This window comes from Hylobates moloch, unplaced genomic scaffold, assembly GCF_009828535.3.
Source record: "Hylobates moloch isolate HMO894 unplaced genomic scaffold, HMol_V3 SCAFFOLD_16, whole genome shotgun sequence".
NCBI lineage: Eukaryota > Metazoa > Chordata > Mammalia > Primates > Hylobatidae > Hylobates > Hylobates moloch.
This window is the reverse complement of record NW_026652291.1, coordinates 1,947,930-1,967,504: the sequence shown is the minus strand read 5'-3', so window position 1 is coordinate 1,967,504 and position 19,575 is coordinate 1,947,930. Positions and strand designations below refer to the sequence as shown.

The window sequence follows — 19,575 nt, the reverse complement described above, 5'->3', positions numbered from 1 at the left end:
GGTAGCAAGGGAGTCTGAGTACCTGAGTCCCCGATGTTTGAACCCCCCACCCAATAGAAGTGCAGTGATTTAAGCCATTTCCCATATGGCGGTCTGAATTTTTCCCTTCAGAGGACAGAAGTGGTGGGCCCAGCCATCCCTCCTTCTCTGTGTTCTTTCTGGTGAGAGGAACCCCGTGTGAGAGTCACACCTGTTTCTTCAGAGTTGCTGTCAAAATAATCACTGCGTCCCCCACGGCAGCCGTGTGCAGCCCCCGGCCCCAGCAACCATGGCATGGGAGCGTCTGGGTCTGCGGGCGGACAGCCTATCTCTGGGTAGTCGGTGCAGCTGTGGCAGAAACCAGGCCCCTGGGGAGGTCCTGTGACATGAATGCTTCCCTGAAGCAGCAGCAGTGTGCGGCTCAGGGGTCCTCAGAGGCCAGTGGTGCCCGCGGGTGGCACGGGGCACTCTCATGGGCAGCACTTGGTCTTGTGTTTACAGTATTGGAGGGATTCACATCGTTATTTTCTGGATTAAGCTGCTAGGAATATCATGTTATTAGAAATTCAGTGTTTATAGTAAGATGTATTAAACATTGCTAATGATGTATGGTTACAGTCTATAACAGGTTTTCCATTGTCCTAACTGTATGGAATTTTCTTGGAGGATGTCATTAGCTTCTGTTTGCACTGACTTGCGAGCTGTGTGTACACTGTGGTCAGATTTCTGAATGCTGTAGTGCACTTACCAGCTCTGACCACGTCTTGCTAGGGCTGGCAGGCTGCGTGTGCAGCGGGGCCAGCTGTCTTAGGGCTGATATGTAGACGTGTATTCTGTTTACAATTAGTTACCCAATGTTGTGGGGAAGAACTTAAGTGGTTTTAGTGTTTTATAATATGGTGAGGCAATGAGGGTCAGGGCGTGTGGTCCCTGAGGGAGGGTCTTCAGGGCAAGACCCGTGGCCCTGGCCCGGGACTGTGCTCCCCAGGGCGTGGTGCCTCCCTAAGGGGATGGTCAGTGCTCCTGGGACTGCCAGGCCAGCCCTTCTGCAGACTCCTGTGGTGGGAGTTCCCTGGGACGGGAAGCCCCTCAGCCCCTTCCCTCCGGGGGCAGGAACTAAGCCAGCATGGGCAGGGCCGGCCGAGCTTCCAGGCGTGTTTTCTCTGTTAAATGTACCTCTGTCTTTAAGCTGTCTCATTTTCTAATCGCTGGCATGTCTTGCCTAGAAAAGCATTTGGAATTGCTTATGTTCAATTACAGAAATAAAATGTCCTCCTTGCTGTTGTAGAATCCCTGCACTTTTGCAGAAAGGCTGTTTTGTAAAAATCCAACCCCAAAATAACTTTTTCCGATGGTCATGCCAGTGATTCTTAACTTTAGGGTCATAGAGTGCCTTGATAATGTGATGAAGGTTTTAAATGGTTGTCCCACCCTAGAAAACGGCAAACAGAAAAATTCTGCACAGTATGGCCCCACCCCTTATCTTCCCCCCAACCAGTGCCAGCCCCCGTTCCTCCCAACTGTAGGAGCACCCACAGGCTCACCCTGGGCACATGAGGTGGGGGGTGACAATTTCTGCCTCTGGGTTGTGGGAGGAGTCAAGCCACTTAACAGTTCTGGGCCTCAATTTCCCTACCTGCAAGTGGAGATGTAACAGTACCTATCCCTAGGAGTTGTGAGGAGAACATACTTCAATGTGCATAAATTACTTAGAGCAGTGCCTGGCAGACAGCAAGAAGCAGGTCCTGGAACTACATCCATTGAACATTTATTTGTCAAAGGCCTGGTCTGTGCCAGGCAGCGCGTGGAGGCACTGGGTGGGGGGGGGTGGGGGGGGTTGTACGGTGGGAATCAAGGGGGTTGCCACTCTGCCCATGGGGAGGCCACGCCACTTTGACTGCTGGGTGGATATTTCAGCATCTGCAGCCAGATGTGTTCCCAGGAGGCTCTGCTTTCCGGCCAGTTGTAAGGCCTGGCCATAGTGTGGGACTGGGTCTGCAGGTGGCCCTGCCAGGAGTCCTGCCATATCCCTACCAGAGTGCCACGCAGCCAGGCCAGGGCTGAGCTGGGCGCCCAGAGCCCCAGGGCCAGGATACACCAGGACTCTCCTCTGAACCTCGGATCCTCTTTGCCCAGAACTGTGTTCCCAGGTGGCTGACGAGCCTGTCATGTGCCAGCCCTGCACTGCCTGCGCTCCTCTGACCGGCTGTGGTGGTGGCACAGGCCACACTACTAGAGACAAGGCAGCCCCCCCACCCCCAGGTTCTCCTGGACCCTGAAACTGGAGGTCGGTGGGATATGCTTTCTCCACCTTGTACCACACTGAAGTTTTGTGGGGCACAGTGTGTGCCAGGGTGGGGCTCCCGGGAGCCAAGGACCCAGAGGTGGGTGAGGAGGAACCGCCTGCCTGCAGCCCTGCTGTGGCCTGAGTGGGGGGGGAGTAAGGACTGCCCTGTGTGCAGGAGGGGAGACCCTCGTGGGCACGGTCCCAAGGCTGAGGGAGTCTGAGGCCCCAGCCTAGGGGGCAGGCCTCAGATGCGACCCCAGGTGGGCTTCCATGTGGAGAGAAGCAGGGGGCTCCCAGGGAGTCACCGTAGGACACCCCAGGCTCCAGCCCTGAGAATCTCTTGTCCCCAAGGACCAGCTCAGCAGTGGGGACCAGGTACCCAGCAAGGGGGCCTGTCCCCAGACCTAGGGAGAGGAGGAACAGCCCCCCAGCGCAGGTGGGGGTCCGTCTGTGGCCACCGTCTTCGGATGAGGAAGTGGAGCCGCTGCCCTGGAAGAGCTGTGTCTGAACCAGGCTCCCAGCTGTACCACGGCCAAGGCAGACAGCGTTTTAAAGGCTGGAGCCCCGTGTGTCAGGGCTTCTCAGGCAGGGCTGTTGTGCAGCCGCCACCGTGTCAGTGGGACTGGGTCCCAGGTGTCCCTCGCACCCCTTCTGCACTGATCGTGTAGGAACAGGAGGAGGGGGGCAGGTGGGGGGCAGAGAGCACCCGCAGGGTCCGGGCTGGGCAGCCGAGGGCTGCCTCTTCCTCACGGAGCCGGTCAGCCAGCAGTCTCACCAGGAGCTGGTTAGCCCAGGTTATGCCAAGGGCTGGGGAAACACGCTCGTCCCAGAACCTGAGAAACAGGAAGCAGGCAAGCTGGTGCTCAGGCTTGGTGGCCCTGCCCACTTTGGCCCGGCTGTGCCCCTGGCACCTGTGCAGAGAGGTACACACACCACATGGCTGCACTCACCCCAGCGGCCCGTGTGCTGTGCCCTGCTCCTCCATGGCCTCTGTCACCTGGAAGAGCACAGTCCAGGTCAGCTGCAACCCGCAGGAGCCAGAGGCCACCTCACTGCCACCCGCCCCACCTCCAGACCGGCTCTCTCTGCTTCCACATCCTGGCTAAAAATACGAGCTCATGGGTGCACCCCTGCCTTGGTGCCCACCTGGTTGATGCACAGTACAGGGCTCTGGAAGGCACTGCTCAGCTCACGCAGCGCGGCCCCCAGGGACTGCAGACGCCTGGCCCTGGGGGCGGAGGCCTGGCTGTCAAATTCACAGCGGAATGGGGCTGCCACCGAGTCGATGACCACCAGGCGAGCCATGCCCCGAGACAGCAGTACGGGGACCTTCTTATTCACACACTCCAACAAGGTGTCCTGTGGGGACAGCTGTCATTGTCTATGCCGGTCAGCAAGCCCCCGCCCCAGGTGACCAGACCCCGTTTGGACTGTCACTCGACCGTCTGACTCAAAACCTTCCTGCCCACCTGGGGCTCACAGTGCCCATACTCTGTAGTCCCCATACTCTGAGCCCAATTCTGTATTTTTCTCAAAAAGGCTCCAATTATAGAAGCTTCAGGGTCACACAACTGGTTCCCTGGGCCCCATGTCCTTCCTCTGGCCCTCCCAGGCAGTCACCCCTTGGCTGTGCCAACGCTGTCCTCTGTAGAGGCGTCCTTTGCGCAGGCTCCTGAGTGAATCCTTGGAGGGGTCTGCCCTCCTTCTGCCATGGTTTCACCCTCTCCCCCTCACAGGTCAGCAGCAACCAGCCCCCTCCTTCAGTGGCCCCACACCAGGTGCTCAGACCACCCGAACCTGGCCACAGTGCCACCAAAGCCAGCCCGTGGTGGCCATGACCACCTGGGCCATGACCTCTTCAGACGCTCAGCAAGGCAGGGGCCTGATGCCCTTCAGGCGTTACTCAGGCGAGTCAGGCCTGGCCTCCCTCTGCCAAGCCATGGGGCACTCTGGGAGACCACCTGGGGGTCAGGATGGGGCTGTAGGTTGAGACACCCTCAAGGCCGGTGCCTCCCGTGCACCCAGCCCTGTGCTCTGAGCTGGCCTGGCCTGGCCAAGGGGTGGAAACGGCCCTGTGCCCACTGGCTCCCAGGAGAGCTTCCAGGGGTGGGGCCTCCAGGGAAGGCAGGTGTCCTCGGCCTCCCTCTGGGCGCTGCCGTGGCCCGTGGGTGCCAGGGCCATTGGCATGGCTGGCCTGGCCTCTGACAGCAGAGCTTGGTGAGCTGTGGTGATGGGGGAGGGTGGCACAGCTGCCCCTGGCACCAAGCAGGGTAGTTCAGGCCCCATGGGCCTTGCCAGCAGCTCTGGCCAGATGGAGGCTGCTAAGGGGTCCTTAGGCTGCCCCTCAAGTCCAAGGTCTGCAGCCACACACTTCGTGTCACGCCCGGAGCTCTGAAGACGCCTGAGGGCCCGCCTGCACACCCTGAGTGAAACTCGTCTGTGCTTCGTCTCCAGGGCGTCTCTGGCCGAGCCTCTTTTTGTGGAAAACGACAGCAGCAGCAGTGGCCTGGAAGACGCCACCGCTAACGTGAGTCCCACGGCCTGCAGCCCCAGGAAGCAGGCAGCTGGGCCAGGGAGGGACTCTGCACGTGCAGGGACTGGGGAGGCTGGGGATGGGCAAGTGGTGACTGCTGCTAGCTGCCGGGCTGGGCCTCCAAGAGGAGCTTGGCTCAGAGGTCCCCATCCTCAGGCACGCCCAAGGGCCACAGAGGAGTCGGGGTGGGGGTGGGAACGGCACCAGGCTCTGCTTATGCAAGAGAAGGCTCTGTGTCCACACCCCTGGCCTCCCCCGTGCCAGATGCAGGCCTTTGGTGCTCCAGAGAGCAGAGACCAAAGACACACCGGTCCCCCATGACCCCTCGGCCCCAGGGAGGCTCACAACCAGCAACACCCTCTTCTCTAGGCAGACTTGGGGTGGGGGCTCCCCAGAGAGCTGTTTCCAGAACAGAACTTAGTAACACTGTCAGGTTTTGGCGGCCCAGCCCTGACCTGCTATCTTCTCTTGCAGTGACCCCGACCTGGCCCCGCTCCAGGATGGGACTGCCGAGTGTGGCCTGGAGCTGGCCCGGGACAGCCAGGGCGGCAGGGAGGGCCCCTGGCCGGGAGCCGCAGCGCCCACTCATTTCTCCTGCGTCTGTGTTGGGGGCATGATACTAATGACCACACGGCTGGCGTGACCTTGGGGCTGGGGCTGGGCCTAAGCTGGTGCCCTGGTGCGGCGTGGCCTCTCCCAGGAGACCTGGGGCATGAGCTGGGCCCACGGCTCCCTTCCCATGTGTAACCTCCTCACGTTGTGTGCGATAATGTATTCTATTGTACATTTTTTTAAATTAAAAGTTTATATGCCTTATGCTTTACTTGAAAGTTTTTATAAGACCTCTTAGAAGTGGGGGAAGGCTGGCTGGGCACGGTGGCTCACGCCTGCAATCCCAGCACTTTGGGAGGCCGAGGCGGGTGGATCACCAGGTCAGGAGATCGAGACCATCCTGGCTAACTTGGTGAAACCCCGTCTCTATTAAAGATACAAAGAATTAGCCAGGCGTGGTGGCGGGTGCCTGTAGTCCCAGCTACTCGGGAGGCTAAGGCAGGAGAATGGCGTGAACCCGGGAGGCGGAGTTTGCAGTGAGCTGAGATTGCGCCACTGCACTCCCGCCTGGGCGGCAGCGAGACTCCGTCTTAAAAAAAAAAAAAAGTTGGGGAAGGCCCACCCAGGAGCTGCTCTGCCAGGCCACAGCCACGTCTAGGGTGGGCTAGACATGGCAGCTGCTCCCCCTGCACAGGGCGGAATTTCCTTATTTGCCTTTGGTCAGGGGTTTACTCCCAAACTTCCCATCTTTTATTCTGCATCTTTTCTACTTCATCACTTCTCCCTCCCAGGATGATCTCTATAAACTAAGCACTGACAGCTGCAGGGATGGGTCCCAGCCTCTCTTGCCTGCTTCTTGGCTACAGGACGGACTCCACTGGCCCCCGGTGAGTGGTCCCTGTTCTCTGCAAGGCCCTGCCATGGGTCCCTCCTCCAAGCCCAGCCAGTGTCTGCAGGGAAGCCAGCAGCCAGGCAGTGGTCAAGGATCTGAGGTCGCCTGTCTGAGCTGGGTGCCCGGCGGGCCTTGGCTAGGTGGAGTCCCTGTGCCCCTAGTGAGGGCCTCTTCCCCTCAAAGGCAAGGGTGAAACCAACACAGCTATCTCACCAGGACAGCAGCCTGGAGAGCAGGTCCCATCCTTCTCAGGGCGGTGGTCTCCTGGGGCAGCTGGTCAGGGGCCCACAGCCCAGAGGAGGCCCTTGCCACCCGCCTGGGGCTTCTCTTCCCCACTCCGTCTTCATAGGCAGGGTTGACAGATGGTATACAGGCGCCCAGTTACATCTGAGTTTCAGATCATGAGGAAAGTTGATCTGAATATGGGCATCCTCATTCTAGAACACGCTTCGAAGCTGCCTGAGATTCAGATGTAACTGGGTGTCGCAGCCTGCCGCCCTGCCTGCATGACCCACAGCCACTCCTGGCCAGGATTCTGTTTGGCCAAACTGCCGTCAGGCTCCTGAGCCTCCTCCTAGGCCCATCTGTGCACGTCCTCGTGAAATCCAGTTTTGGCAATCCCTGCTGAGATTGTAGCAGGACCCCTGCCCTCCGTATCCAGTCACCCTCAGTAGCTGACTGGTCCATCCTCCACAGTCCCCAGGGGCAGTCTGATCCCCAAGGCCCACCTTCAGCAAGGGTCCTGGCAGGATGCTTCAGTCAGAACCCCCTCCCCTGCCAGTTCCTCTCAGTCACTCTCCATCCTCTGACCCCACCTGTTCCTTGGGCGTAAACCCCCACGACCCATGCTGTGTTCAGAGCTGAGCCCCATCTCTCCCTGCCCTGCTGCGAGACCCCACTGCCGTGGTGGCTACACCTGCCCCAGTGGTCCTGAATAGCTTGCCTTAGGGGTGTCATGTGGCTTCTCCCACACTCACCACATCAGCCACGTGCTCGATGAAGATCTGGCTGCCAAATCGGAGCTTCTGAAGCAGCTCTCCTGGAACGTCAGTGCGCAGCCGCGGCTGCTGGGCCATGAGCTGCTGCAGGCGCTTGTGCGGGAAGGCGTCTTCCGTGCAGATGTAGACGGCTCCTGGGAAGTGAGAGTGCCTGATGTGCCCAGGGGACTCCAGACGGGCCTGTGACTGCCACACAAATCAAGCACAGATGTCTCCCGCCATTTCTAACTCTCTGCCCCTCATAGGTTCTTTGTCCCTGGCCCGGGGAGGGAGGAGGCTGGTGCTGGTTCTCACCCTCCCACTGGCAGCCACCTTCGGGGCCAGGTGACTCCTCAGGAGGAATACGGGCTGGGCCTCCACTTCTGACACCCAGGCAAGGACTTCCCCTGTCCTGGGACCTGGGCCCTGGGCCCTGGGCCGGAATGGCCACAGATGGGAGGTCTCTCCTGCTCCACCCTGCCCCTCCTTCCCCCTGTGCCCCTCTGTTCCCCACTGCAGGGCAGGGAGCAAGTGGCAGCATCAGGGCAACGCCTTCTGGAAATGGCCCCTGAGCCCCGACACACGGCCACCCTCAAGGCCCCCACTGAGCAAGTGTTTCCTCTCTTCAAAGCTCTTGCAGTCTGGACTCCATGGTGCAATTCAAAAAGCCAGCTTGAAAAGACACGTGTTGGTGAGGATGTGGAGAAGGCGGACCCCTGACCCGTGCGCGCTGCCGCTAGGAATGTAAAATGGTGCAGCTCGGAAAACAATTGGTACTTCCTTAAAAAGTTAAACACAAATCACATGACCCAGCAGCCCCACTCCTAGGTAGATACCCAAGAGAAAACACGTCCGCCTGGAGACACACACCAGTGTCCACCGTAGCACGTTTCATGACAGCCCCGGGGGAGACGGCCCAAAGGCCATCAACTGAGGAGTGGACGAATGGAATGCGGCCCATCCTTACAGTGGGATGATTCAGTCTTAAAAGGGAGGGCAGTTTTGACACCTGCTCCAGCATGGATGAACCTCGAAAACGCAATGCCAATGAAGGAAGCCCGTCACGAGACCACGTGCTGTCCGGTTCCACTCGCGTGGAGCTCCCAGGACAGGAAGAGCCACAGGTAGAGAAACGGGAGGCAGGCTGCTGGGGGTGGGGCTGACTGCTCATGGGTGGGGTGTCCTTTTGGGGTGAGGGAACTGTTCTGGAACTGGATAGTGGTGACGGGCACAGAACTTTGTGCTTCTATTAAAAGCCACTGAATTTTTTTTATTTTTTTTTATTTTTGAGAGACAGAGACTCACTCTGTCGCCCAGGCTGGAGTGCAATGGCGCGATCTCGGCTCACTGCAACCTCTGCCTCCCAGGTTCAAGTGATTCTCCTGCCTCAGCCTCCTGAGTAGCTGGGATTACAAGGCATGCGCTACTACGCCCAGCTAATTTTTGTATTTTTAGTAGAGACTGGGTTTCACCATGTTGGTCAGGCTGCTCTGGAACTCTTGACTTCATGATCCGCCTGCCTTAGCCTCGGCCTCCCAAAGTGCTGGGATTACAGGCGTGAGGCACTGCACCTATCAGGCCGAACTGTACACTTTTAGAGGGAATTTTATGGCATGTAAATTACATCTCAATTTAAAAAACAGGAATGCTTAGGGGGACTGATTTGAGTAATAATAAAACTCCAGTTTCCTGCAAAAACAAAAACTAAAACAAAAAAAAGGCCGGCGAGCTCTCTTAAGCATTGACTATGCCAGGAAGGCTGCCCAGCCAGGAGCCCGTGGCCCATGGGGGTCGTCCTGTTCCTGCAGTAGCGCATGCAGTTGTGGGAGAGCCAGCACCCCCACGCTGGGTCATGCAGCCTGTTTGTGAGTGTCCGCATAACCTTTATTTCTGACCTGATTTTGTTTTGACAGAATTTCAAACATAAAGAAGAGTTGCAAAAATGGGTCAGGAACCCCCTGCCCCATTCTGTTCAGAACTAAGCTTCTGAGAAGCATCTGGCCCACTTGAGACCAGGGACGTACAAATACTGCCTTGGGAGGCCACATCCCTTTTGTGGCTGGTTCCCTTCCCCACCAGTGTCCCCAGCCGTGACTGTGCCCCTAGTCAGGAGGCCACAGGAAGGTCGGGGCCCTGGGCTTTCTCCGTCCTGTTGGCTGGAGAGAGGCTGGGCTGGAAGGCTCGGAAGCAGGTGAAACCGGTCAAGCAGCGTGTTTTTGTTGGGGTGACGTATGTAGGGGCTGCACAGTCATGGGGACATCGTGAAGCTGGCAGGAGGGTGGCTGTGGGCAGCCCAGCGGTGGGCGGGGCCCCAGCAGGCCTGGGAGAGCCTCATGCGGCTTAAGCATGGGACTCGGAATCGCTCCAGAGCCCGCCTGCCACTTTCTTTTCAAAATTCGGGCCTTTAGATTGGATCCAGGAAAAGAAGTCATTTCCCCAGGAAAGCACATCTGATCCCTAGCCTTGCATGTGGTCACGGTGGCCGTGGGGCCTCCTCCCTGCCCCTGGCCTGCAAGGCTGGACTGTGCTCTCATCCGCAGCAGTCACTGGGCTGGGCACAGCTGGGGCATTCAGGGAGGGTGTCCTAAGGCTTCCGTGTCCCTGGGTAGTGGGGAGTATGGGCTTCACTGAAAAGGCCAACGGGGTGGAAGCTCAGGGAGGGTCATTGCACAAATCAGATTTGCATGAAGCCTGGCGCGGAGGACGCTGGAGAATGAGGGCGGCTCCTGTCCCGTCCCCGAGCACGCTCCAGTCCCGCCTCCACCTCACAGCAGCTCTTCCGTGGGGTAGGTGGGAGACTCCCATTTTCAAGGCCAACTCCTATCCTCCCGGCTTCTGGCTGTCTCCAGGCTCATCCCTGAGACCAGCCGCAGGGACTCAGGCACCTGACAGGAGGGCGCCCTCCCCTGGGCTGCAGGGACAAAAATGCCTGTGGCGTGAGCAGACCCCAGCTGGGCTCTCAGGAGACCCTCACCCTCCACCCAGCACTGAAGCCCGGGCAGGCACAGCACACCCTGGGTCCCGGGGACGACGCTGACCTGAGGGTGGCAGAGGTGAGGTTCCCAGCCACACTACAGCTGGCAGGTCAGGCCCGTGAGGAGGTGGCTGGCTGGGCCTGTGGGTCCAGGGCCTGGGGTCCCGCCCTGTGTGGGAAGTGAGCCTAGCAGATGCGCTCTAAGGCGCCACTGATGAAAAATGCTGCCACTCTGTGTTCATGTGGAGTTTAAGACAACGTGGGAATCGCATGTTGACACCAGGGAATTGGTTTAAAAGTTAAGGAGCTGCTAAGAAACATCTCTCCTACTCACAGCTCACAGTTTAAAACTACGTGAACTTTTAACACCTGAGAGACCCAAGCAGGCACGCTCTGAAAGCTTCAGTCCAATGCAGGGAACCCTCGTTTCACAGACAGAGCCGTACAGGCTCAAGGGGCCGCGCCATGAGCCTACCCGGCCTGGCGGCGGGGCACCCGGGAGAAAGGCCGTGCTGCCAGCTCTGTGGACTCCGTGCTTGGCAGTTGTGCTGAACGTGGGCCAGCATCGCTGTGCTCAGCCAGCGACCCCTGGGGGCCTAGCTCTGCTGAGGGCCGGCTGCCTGGTGGTGGAGTTCGTACCCTCCCACCCCTCCTGCTGTCAGCTGAGCCCAGCCTCACTTCCCCCTCCCTGTTCTGGAAGGAGCGAGGGCAGTCAGGGCGAGAAGGAGGGAGACGCAACGGTAGGAACAGCGCAAGAGGCGGCCATTCCCCCACCTCAACGGAAAGCTGTCCCGCACACAGCAGGGGCCGCCCACCTGCCTAGACCCCACAGAAGGGGTAGCCACTCACCAGCCTCCAGGCCTCCGTGCTGCCGCGGGAACTGCACAGCCAGGCAGAGCTGTAGCGCCAGCTGGGTCTTCCCCGCCGAGCTGCGTCCGGCCAGCTCAGTGATGCCGTCCAGGGGTAGGCCGCCGCGGAGGAGCGCGTCCAGCACCGGGCAGCCGAGGCTCAGGCGCTGGTGCTGCGCGGGGAACCGCTGCTTCTGCTGGTGCAGCTGCAGTGCTAAAGGGCAGGGATGGCGTCAGGCCTGACTCTCCTGGGCCTGCGGGCAGGGCTGGGGACTGCGGGAGGCACGGCCAGCCTGCCTGTGCCAGGTGCAGTATGGCTGGAGCACAGGTGCCTGCGGTCACGAGGGGTGAGCAAGGTGCTGAGGGCAGGGAGGGGTGGCCCGGCCGGGAAGGACGGGTGTACCTGAGATGCAGAGTCAGGGGGAGCCCCAGGGCCACCATCACATGCCCCCAGGGATCCCCCTATGGGGCAACTGCAGCACCAGACGCCTTCAGCCAAAGCTTCCAGAGAGCCCCGAAGCACTCCCTAACTGCCTCCATGTGAAGAAAAAGGCCCAGCTCCATCCAGCTGGGATGCCCTGGGGTGCTGAACCGTTCTCAAGTGGCTTTAACAGGCTCCCCCCGCGTGCTGTCAGTGCTCTGTGACAGACACCATTCTAGATCAATGCTGGTCACAGCCTCTTGGCTAAAGGGCCTTGGATGAGCCATTCAACACAGCCTCCTCCATGACACCGAAGCCCCTCAGGGCGAGACTCAAGGTGGGACACGTGGTGCAGGCTGCGCTCTTGGCCTGGGGCCTGGGCCGGGAGGGGGAGCCCCTCCCTTGGAGTCTGCACACTGCCTTGGGCACCCCGTCCAGGTGGAGCAGGCCACCCTGACTGTGAGGCCTGCCCAGAGCCCTGCCCACAGCACCATGTGTGCGGCCGTGGCACCTGCCCACCATGGCAGCCCCAAGTTCAGTGTGTTCCTTGGGGCCCGGGCCACTGAGCCACCTGCAGGGGAGGGAGGACCCTGCTCATGCCAGGACCCTGCTGCCCACTAGGGCCTGCTCAGATGCAGGGATGGAAACCTTGTCCGTCCAGGCACATGGGGGTCCCTGGGTACCTCCTTCCCCTGCAGAGACCTGGTTTCCCACACGTGGTGGTGGGACCGCGGCCAGGGCCCCATCTCACACCGTGCCCACACTGCCAGAGCCTGAAGGGCTCTGGGTGCTGACTGCCAAATCCACCCCTGCTTCCTGCACCCCTCTCCTCTGGCCCATGGAGCAAGGTCCCCAGGAGGCCCCACAGCCCCTCTGTGTCCACCTCACGCATCTTCTGACACGATGCTGTGACCACAGCCCCATGGGTGTAGGACAAGCAAGATGGGAACTCTGGGGCTGGAGCAGCTGCCACACGCCCTGAGGCTGGTCCCTGGGTGGAGTCTGCACAGCCCCACGCCCTGCACCACTGGGACCATGATGCTGGAGCCACATGTCACCCCTGGCAGAGATGCCAGGACCCACCTACCTGTAACGATGCTGCTTCCCCGCAGGTGTAAGGAGGCCGTTCTCAGCAAGTGCCAGACCTCGGGGCTGGAGAGGTTGGTCAGTCTCTTCAAGTCTGGTCCAGAAAAGCGTAAAACCTCCTTTACCGATTTCAGTTTGGCTGAAATAACACAGATAAATTACAGGAAAATGTCAGACTGTCATAATGCAGGGCAACACAGTGATAAAAGGTGCTTTGTAAGAGTGCTGTGAGAGCACCGTGCTTCCGATTCTGGGGACAAGGTAGGTAGGGACCGGATCCCCTGCTCCCTGGAAACCCTGGACAGTGTGGCGCGGCGTCCAGCAGCCCTGGGTCCTGGCACTCGGACGGACGCCAGCCTCGTGAGCTGGGGCAGAAGCCAGAAGACGGGGCCGGGCAGGTCCCGGTGCTGACAGCAGGTCCCAGCGCTGAGAAGAAACAACAGGCACCCAGTTCCATGCCAGCTGGAGACAGTGCTCCAGAAAGGGGCAGGAAAAAACCAGCACCGAGCTTTCCACCGCCCGCCCACCAGGCACGGATCCGGGCTGAGCCGCGGGTGAGGACACGTGCCCTGGGGAGGGGAGTGCTGGGAGGGAAGCAGAGCCCAAGTCCAAACGCCAGCTGTGCAGGGCAGTCAGGGCAGGGGGCAGAGCACGTGCGAATCAGAACGGTGGTGGCAGCAGTTACAGAGGTGCAGATCCCCAGGACCTGCCATTTGGGAAGGAGGGCAAGGAAGTTAATTTTGGACTCGGATAAGTGCATCACTTTCTAATTTCAAACTCGTAGAAAGACGACAAATGCTGCAGACTGATCAGCTGATCAGGGAAGTGCGAGGAAGCGCACACGAGAGGGAGCAGTGGTGGATGAAGGGCCCCGCCCGGCCACGGAGACTTACACTCGCCACATCAGAACCCCCCTCAACACGGGTGCGCTGAACGCTGCAGTGAAAAGACAACCATTGTCAGGCTGGAAAACAGTAAGCACTGGTGTGATCTTCAGAAAAGCCACACAGAAAACACAAGGAGATGGACAGGTGGGAATGAAGAAAGCGCCCCTGGGTTTCACCAGATCCAGCGGAGAGGGCTTCCCGCAGACAGGCTGCTCCAGAAGGCTCTGTGGGCCCTGAGGACTCGCCGGGATCGGGGCTATGGCGGGGCGCTCCCCCTGGTAAGCCTCACAGCCCCAGCCCCCTTCACAGCTACGAAGTCTGCAGGGACTTCTGGAAACATTGGTTTTTGGATAAGAGACACAGGTAAGAAAGGAACTCCCTGGCTGAGCCCTTCTCTGTCCCTGCTCTGCAAGTGTCGTGTCTGCAGCTGTGGCAGCAGCTGTGATCACAAGGCCACCAGCAGCCAAGGATGGAGGGTCAGGACAGCGAGGCCCTGCCCTGTCACCAGGCCGCTGCAGCAGCTCCATGAGCACTCCGGCTTCTCGCCGCAGACAGCGTGCTGAGGTTCACGTAGCTGAGGCCCTGGGAGACGGGGGAGGATGGAAGATGGCAGGAGGGTGCCCGGACGACAGCCAGGCGGCTGGCATGGGGAGCAGGGGGCAGGGGCTGCATGTGGGGCCTGAGCTTTGAGCATTTACTAACTCGGGGCATAAAAGATGCTGTAAGAAAGAAAAGGATCCCCTGCAACACCACAGCAGGTTCAATAATGGCCAGCATGCACCCAGTCACAATCCTGACGGCTGATGTCACCCAAACTAGGTTCTAAGCATGGGCAGCGAGCTGGGGGGAGAGGAGGTTGGGGTACACAGGTGTAGGCACGCTCAGTCCTCACAGCCCCCAACAGAAGTCCATGGATAATCAATAACACTGACAAATCAAACATTACACATTAACACATTTAGGAGCCCAGATGTAAATTTTTTTTAAAAAATAACTAAAAGATGGCAGGGCACGGTGGCTCACGCCTGTAATCCCAGCACTTTGGGAGGCCGAGGCGGGCGGATCACGAGGTCAGGAGATCAAGACCATCCTGGCTAACATGGTGAAACCCCGTCTCTACTAAAGATACAAAAAATTAGCCAGGCGTGGTGGCAGGCGCCTGTAGTCCCAGCCACTCGGGAGGCTGACTCAGGAGAATGGTGTGAACCTGGGAGGCGGAGCTTGCAGTGAGCCGCGATCACGCCACTGCACTCCAGCCTGGGCAACAGAGCAAGACCCAGCTCAAACAAAACAAAACAAAACAAAACAAAACCAAAAAAACCAAAAAACTAAAAGACTTTATGTGGCTCCATTTTACCTTTTAGGCAATATACATGTATTACTTGGATAAAAATAAAAGTAACTGAAAGAAATCCATGCAGTTAAGAACACACACACACACACACACACACAGCTGAAAATCCCGTAGTACATCCCACCCTCGGTTTAATAATCAGGGTAGGCAAAGGGAGGAAGGCTTAGCCAGCCAGCGTTTTGTTAACCTGCCTTATATAAAGTGCACACACCCACCCACACCCTTTATGTAAATAGAAATAAATGTACCTTTCTTAATTGCAGCAATAATTCTGGGATTCAGGTCCAGTAGATCCAAATCCATTTTGTTGGTGGGCTGGCCACCAGGATGAATAACTTCCCAGGAAAGACAGAACAATAGATGCAAATTCTGAGGCACTCGCCTTCAATTCAAAGCCTGTGGGAGGCCTGAACCAGAGAAGTGACAGCAGCCGAGGTGTCCGTGTCATCGGGCTCTGTCACTGAGGGTGGAGTTGACTTCACTGTAGAGGGAAGGCTGTCTAGCTACATCTAGGGCAACATGTCTGTAATTTACCTCTAAGAATTATTTAGCAGCTTAGAACCCATTCCAGACACTGATGCATTTGAAAAATCCCCCAAACCCACCACATTTACCCCCTGTGGAAAGTGCTAGAAATAAGACCATCCTCCCGTGGCAGGTGAGTGCCCTGCCTGACTCACCTCTCTGGGGCTCGGGGATGACCCGCGCGTTTTTGGCTGACTTGACTGAGGCATCTCTTGCACTCTGCAGTTTAATTTCCCTTAAGTGTCTCCCTGGGGACTCTGGAAAGAGTGGGAAGGTGAGTCTGGGATTGGCAGGGTGCTCCGGGAATCCGAACATCGGTGGCCCCCAGCTGTCTCAGCAGCCAACAGCAGAAGACAGCTTCCTGTGGGACGGGAGGAAGGCACTGTGGACCCCACCCAGCCTCTCCCAGGAAGGGAGCTGACAGCCCTTCCACAGCCTGAGCCTGGCCCAGCGAGGGAGAAGCTCAGCTCTTCTCCCCTCTGGCCTAGGCGGGCTGCTCAGGGACTCAGCCTGGGGTCACATAAGGCCTTTCCAACAGGCCACTCGGCATCCCCTGTTGATTCCCAAATGGCGAGACCAAGAGTGTCCAGGGCACCGGGAAACCGGAAGGCAGCAGCCTCGAGGGCCGGGCCCAGGGTCCATGTCCTCCAGTGAGACCCAGCGCCCTTGGCTGTAACCCAGCAGAGGAAAGGGCAGGCCACGGACTTGGAGAAGGTTTTCCCTTGGACCATGCAGAATGTGGCACTGGTCTGGACACAATCACGCTGGTCACTCGTATGCCCATGCTCAGCCTGCTCAGGGAGACAGGCCCGGCGTGGAGAACAGACTGCAGGAGCCACAGGCTGAGGCACGCCCCCAGGGACCTCGTGACGCGGGGAGGGCAGGGAAGCTGGTGCTCCAGGATGCGTTTCCTGCCCACGCACCAGGCTCCTGGGGCCCCACGGCCTGTGGGTTTTCTGAGCAAGGGACAGGGAGGTGCCCAGGCCTGGTTGCCCAGGCAGGCCTGACAGGAACTGGCGAGAAGCCACCCTGGAGGGCTGGGCGCAGGCCAAGGCAGGGCGGTGGGGCGCTGAACCAGCTCCAAACTGCTGGCAGAGCTGGCCAGAGTGAGGAAGTGAGGTTCCCAAGCATGGAAGGCAAATCAGAAAGGAATGCCACCTCCAGGGAAGGCACTACACTGCCAAAGGAGATGTGGCCTCGCCTGGCTCGAAAAGAGGTCATTTTCAGAACATGGGACTCTCCAAGCCCTGAGGACAGGAGGCAGCCTGGGGAGTATGAACCTCGCGCCTGGTAGGGGACCCCACACCCGAGGCACCACCCAAAACACAGCCCAGATCTGCACAGGAGGGATGGCTCCCTGAGCAGGTGTGACTGTCACAGACAGGCTGGGCCTGGGGGCTGTCGGGAGGCTGTGCCCCGGGCTGGGTCTGGATACAAAACTTGGACTGTGTCAAGCAGCAGGACACTGGCAGGAGCACCCGCAAGGCCAGCACGTGGCTGCAACGTCTCCCGCCTTCAGGAGGCGGGCCAAGGCACCTGGAAGCAGAGTGCCCACTGACGGATAACAGACTCACTGCCTGGCCAATGGCAGTCCGGCTCCTGAGGCTCCTCCAGGGCCCTCTGTGCACATCCTGCTGAGAACTTGGTTTAACAGGCCCGGCTCAAAGTTGGTTTAGTGAGGACCTCCTCCGGTGTCCCATCACCCTTGACAGCTGATGAGGCTCCTCATCTTCCACTGTCCCCAGGGCGGCCTGATCTCCTGGCAGGTCAGTTTAACCCGCATCCCCTTCACCCCTGGGGGTTCCTCTTAGCAACCTTCCACCCTCTGCCCTCGGCCAGCTCTGGAGCTATAAGCCGCCGCCAGCCCATGGCCTGTTCAGAGCTGAGCCCAGCCTCTCTCCCACTCCAAGACCCCGCTGTGGTGGTTCCAACGCCTCTCAAAGTTTCTGAATGAAACCATGGTCTGCCTAACGTGCTTTCACAAGTATCCTGGAATATTTTCCCTTTAACACCAAGCACCTGCCACATCCCAGACACTGGCCCGGGAGCTCCACAGACAGCCCAGCACATGCCTCTGTCCCCTCACTGCTGTGAGGGACAAGGGTGTGACCAGCCCATCGCTTTACACCGGGGTGAAGGCCACACACAGGGCGCAGCCCACAGCAGGCAAGGGGCTGGCCCAAGACATTGTGTGTCTTCCTGCAGCACCCGAGCTGAGCAATGACTTCAGGGGGACAGCTGATGTCACGTGCTGCTAGGTGAGTACGGATGGTCACACCAGAGCTGTTAGGCTCACACGCCAGACTCCGGAAATTCAGACCCTGGAAATGCCGTGGTTACTGCCTGGACCTACTCTGAGCCTTCCCAGGTGGACTCACTCCTCTGCCTCGGGCCCTGGGACCTGCTGTGTAGCTTTGAAGTGATTCAGAGCACTCACATAGTCTCATGTTTTGGGGTGACCTGACCCCCCTGCAAAAGTGTGATGTCTTATCAGACCACATATGTGAGGACTCAAGTGAACTCCGCAACCTTGGGAATGCCACTTAAACCTTATCAGACACTCCCTTATGTGAGTTACTGACCTTGACTGCTGGACTGCAAAGATACAAATCAACTTGAAGGCTGGGCAGATGCTTTGAGGCAAGCTCTACCCAGCTGGCCTGGGAGCTGGTCCTCGGTCCCAGCTTCTCAGAGAGCTCCCGCTCTCATGCTCTCCACTGCTACTAAGGCACACCTCGAACTCTAACCAGATCTCACCTTCCAGGGGCCCGCTCCATCCCAGCAGAGCAACTGGACTCTGGCCATTTGGCACTCGCCTCCCTGCGGTGAATGCACCCCATCCATGGAGGCCCTGCTTCCCTGCCAGGCGTCTTCACCTCCTCCCCTCTGAGCACTGTGAACCCGAGAACAAATTCTCTTTGACAATAAACCGTGTGATTCGTGGAATCATACTTTGATCATCTCCTTATTTCCTCCACACACAAGGACCCCTGCACTGCCAATGGTCACAGCAGAGGGCAGAGTCAGCCACAGGGACCCCACCTCACAGGCTTCAACGCTGCTGATGCCTGTCATCCCAGCACCGTGGGAGGCCAAGGCGGTGGGTCGCTTGAGCCCAGGAGTTCAAGACCAGCGTGGGCAACACAGCAAGACCTATTCTCTACCAAAAAAAAAAAAAAAAAGCCGGGCGCCGTGGTGGCGCTTGCAGTCCCAGCTACTTGAGGGCCCGGGAGGTCGAGGTTGCACCGAGCTGTGATGGCGCCACTGCACTCCAGCCCGGGCGACAGAGCCAGACTGTCTCAAAAAAACAATAAAAATTCACGCCTTGTAATAAGGAATTAAAGGCAGGATGAACAAACATTTTCTTCTTCTTCTCTCTTTTTTTTTTTTTTTTTTTTTTTTTGCTTTTTGAGACCGAGTCTTTTTCTGCAGCCCAGGCTGGAGTGCAGTAATGTGATCTCGGCTCACTGCAACCTCCGCCTCCCGGGTCCTGGTTCAAACAATTCTCCTGCCTCCGCCTCCCAAGCAGCTGGGATTACAGGCACGTGCCACCATGCCCAGCTAAATTTTGTATTTTTAGTAGAGACGGGGTTTCACCATGTTGGCCAGGCTGGTCTTGAACTCCTGACCTCGTGATCCGCCCGCCTCGGCCTCCCAAAGTGCTGGGATTACAGGCGTGAGCCACCGCGCCCGGCCTAAAAGATTTTCTTTCCAAACCAAAGCATTAAAATAACTGTTCAGACCTCTCCCACTTCGATGCGAGGCCAGCGTGGTCCCAGGCGGAAGAGTGATGGCATCGAAGGCCGGGGGCGCAGCCGCGGGCCCACCTCGGCCTCCCCCGAGCGGACGCCTCCCCGCGCGCACCGGGGGCCCCGGAGACCGCCTTCCCCGCCTTCCCCGCTCCGAGCGCACGCGGCCCTGCCCCGGGGAGGTGCCTGAACGCTACCCGAGCCGCGGCGGGCCCCCGGGGTGAGTGCTGCAGCCCCAGGCCCGCCTGCTCCCACAGGCTCGGGCAATGGAGACCCGCGGCCGCCCCCGCCCCTTGACCCTGCCTCACTCCTCACGCCCGCTGCCGCCCACGACCTCCGACCCCGCCGCCGCCCGGCCCCGCAGCCCGGCTCGGCGGGCCTCACCTCCCGCGGGTTCCGCACTCCTCTTCGCGCCGTCCTGCCCCTCTCGGCCTTCTCCTCCAATAGGCGCCGAGCACCCTGAGTGGGCTACACCAATCAGAGACGAAGCGACGCTGACGTGACTGACTAG

The 19,575-nt window shown here is 59.0% G+C and overlaps 2 protein-coding genes across 26 annotated transcripts in view; one reads left to right on the top strand and one right to left on the bottom strand.

Annotated features, from left to right (window-relative positions):
- The window catches only part of KLC1 (kinesin light chain 1), a 65,679-nt gene extending 60,064 nt beyond the window's left edge, over positions 1-5,615 (top strand). For 2 of the 7 annotated variants that reach the window (XM_032134618.2, XM_032134617.2), the window contains exons 15-16: positions 4,721-4,793; positions 5,274-5,615. In XM_032134618.2, the coding sequence (XP_031990509.1) occupies positions 4,721-4,793; positions 5,274-5,276 (76 nt within the window). In that variant the 3' untranslated portion in view covers positions 5,277-5,615. The remainder of the gene's footprint in view (positions 1-4,720; positions 4,794-5,273) is intronic. The other 5 variants (XM_032134615.2, XM_032134612.2, XM_032134622.2 and 2 more) reach the window with 3 other exon arrangements.
- On the bottom strand, positions 1,666-19,496 carry XRCC3 (X-ray repair cross complementing 3). Of its 19 annotated transcripts, XM_058429292.1 has the most exons (11): positions 19,059-19,197; positions 18,073-18,208; positions 16,890-16,956; positions 15,471-15,572; positions 15,039-15,125; positions 12,551-12,688; positions 11,044-11,256; positions 7,221-7,375; positions 3,413-3,625; positions 3,217-3,263; positions 1,666-3,099 (listed from the first exon to the last, which is right to left on the bottom strand). In XM_058429292.1, the coding sequence occupies exons 2-11, from the start codon at positions 18,157-18,159 to the stop codon at positions 2,880-2,882; spliced, it is 1,329 nt and encodes a 442-aa protein (XP_058285275.1). In that variant the 5' UTR covers positions 18,160-18,208; positions 19,059-19,197; the 3' UTR covers positions 1,666-2,879. The 19 variants fall into 19 exon arrangements, with proteins under 19 accessions (XP_058285275.1, XP_058285272.1, XP_058285266.1 ...); XM_058429289.1 differs by lacking the exons at positions 16,890-16,956; positions 18,073-18,208; positions 19,059-19,197 and adding exons at positions 12,787-14,018; positions 19,449-19,489 and having other exon boundaries at positions 15,039-15,250; XM_058429283.1 differs by lacking the exons at positions 16,890-16,956; positions 19,059-19,197 and adding exons at positions 12,787-14,018; positions 19,373-19,432 and having other exon boundaries at positions 15,039-15,572.
- Between the last annotated feature and the right edge of the window lie 79 nt (positions 19,497-19,575).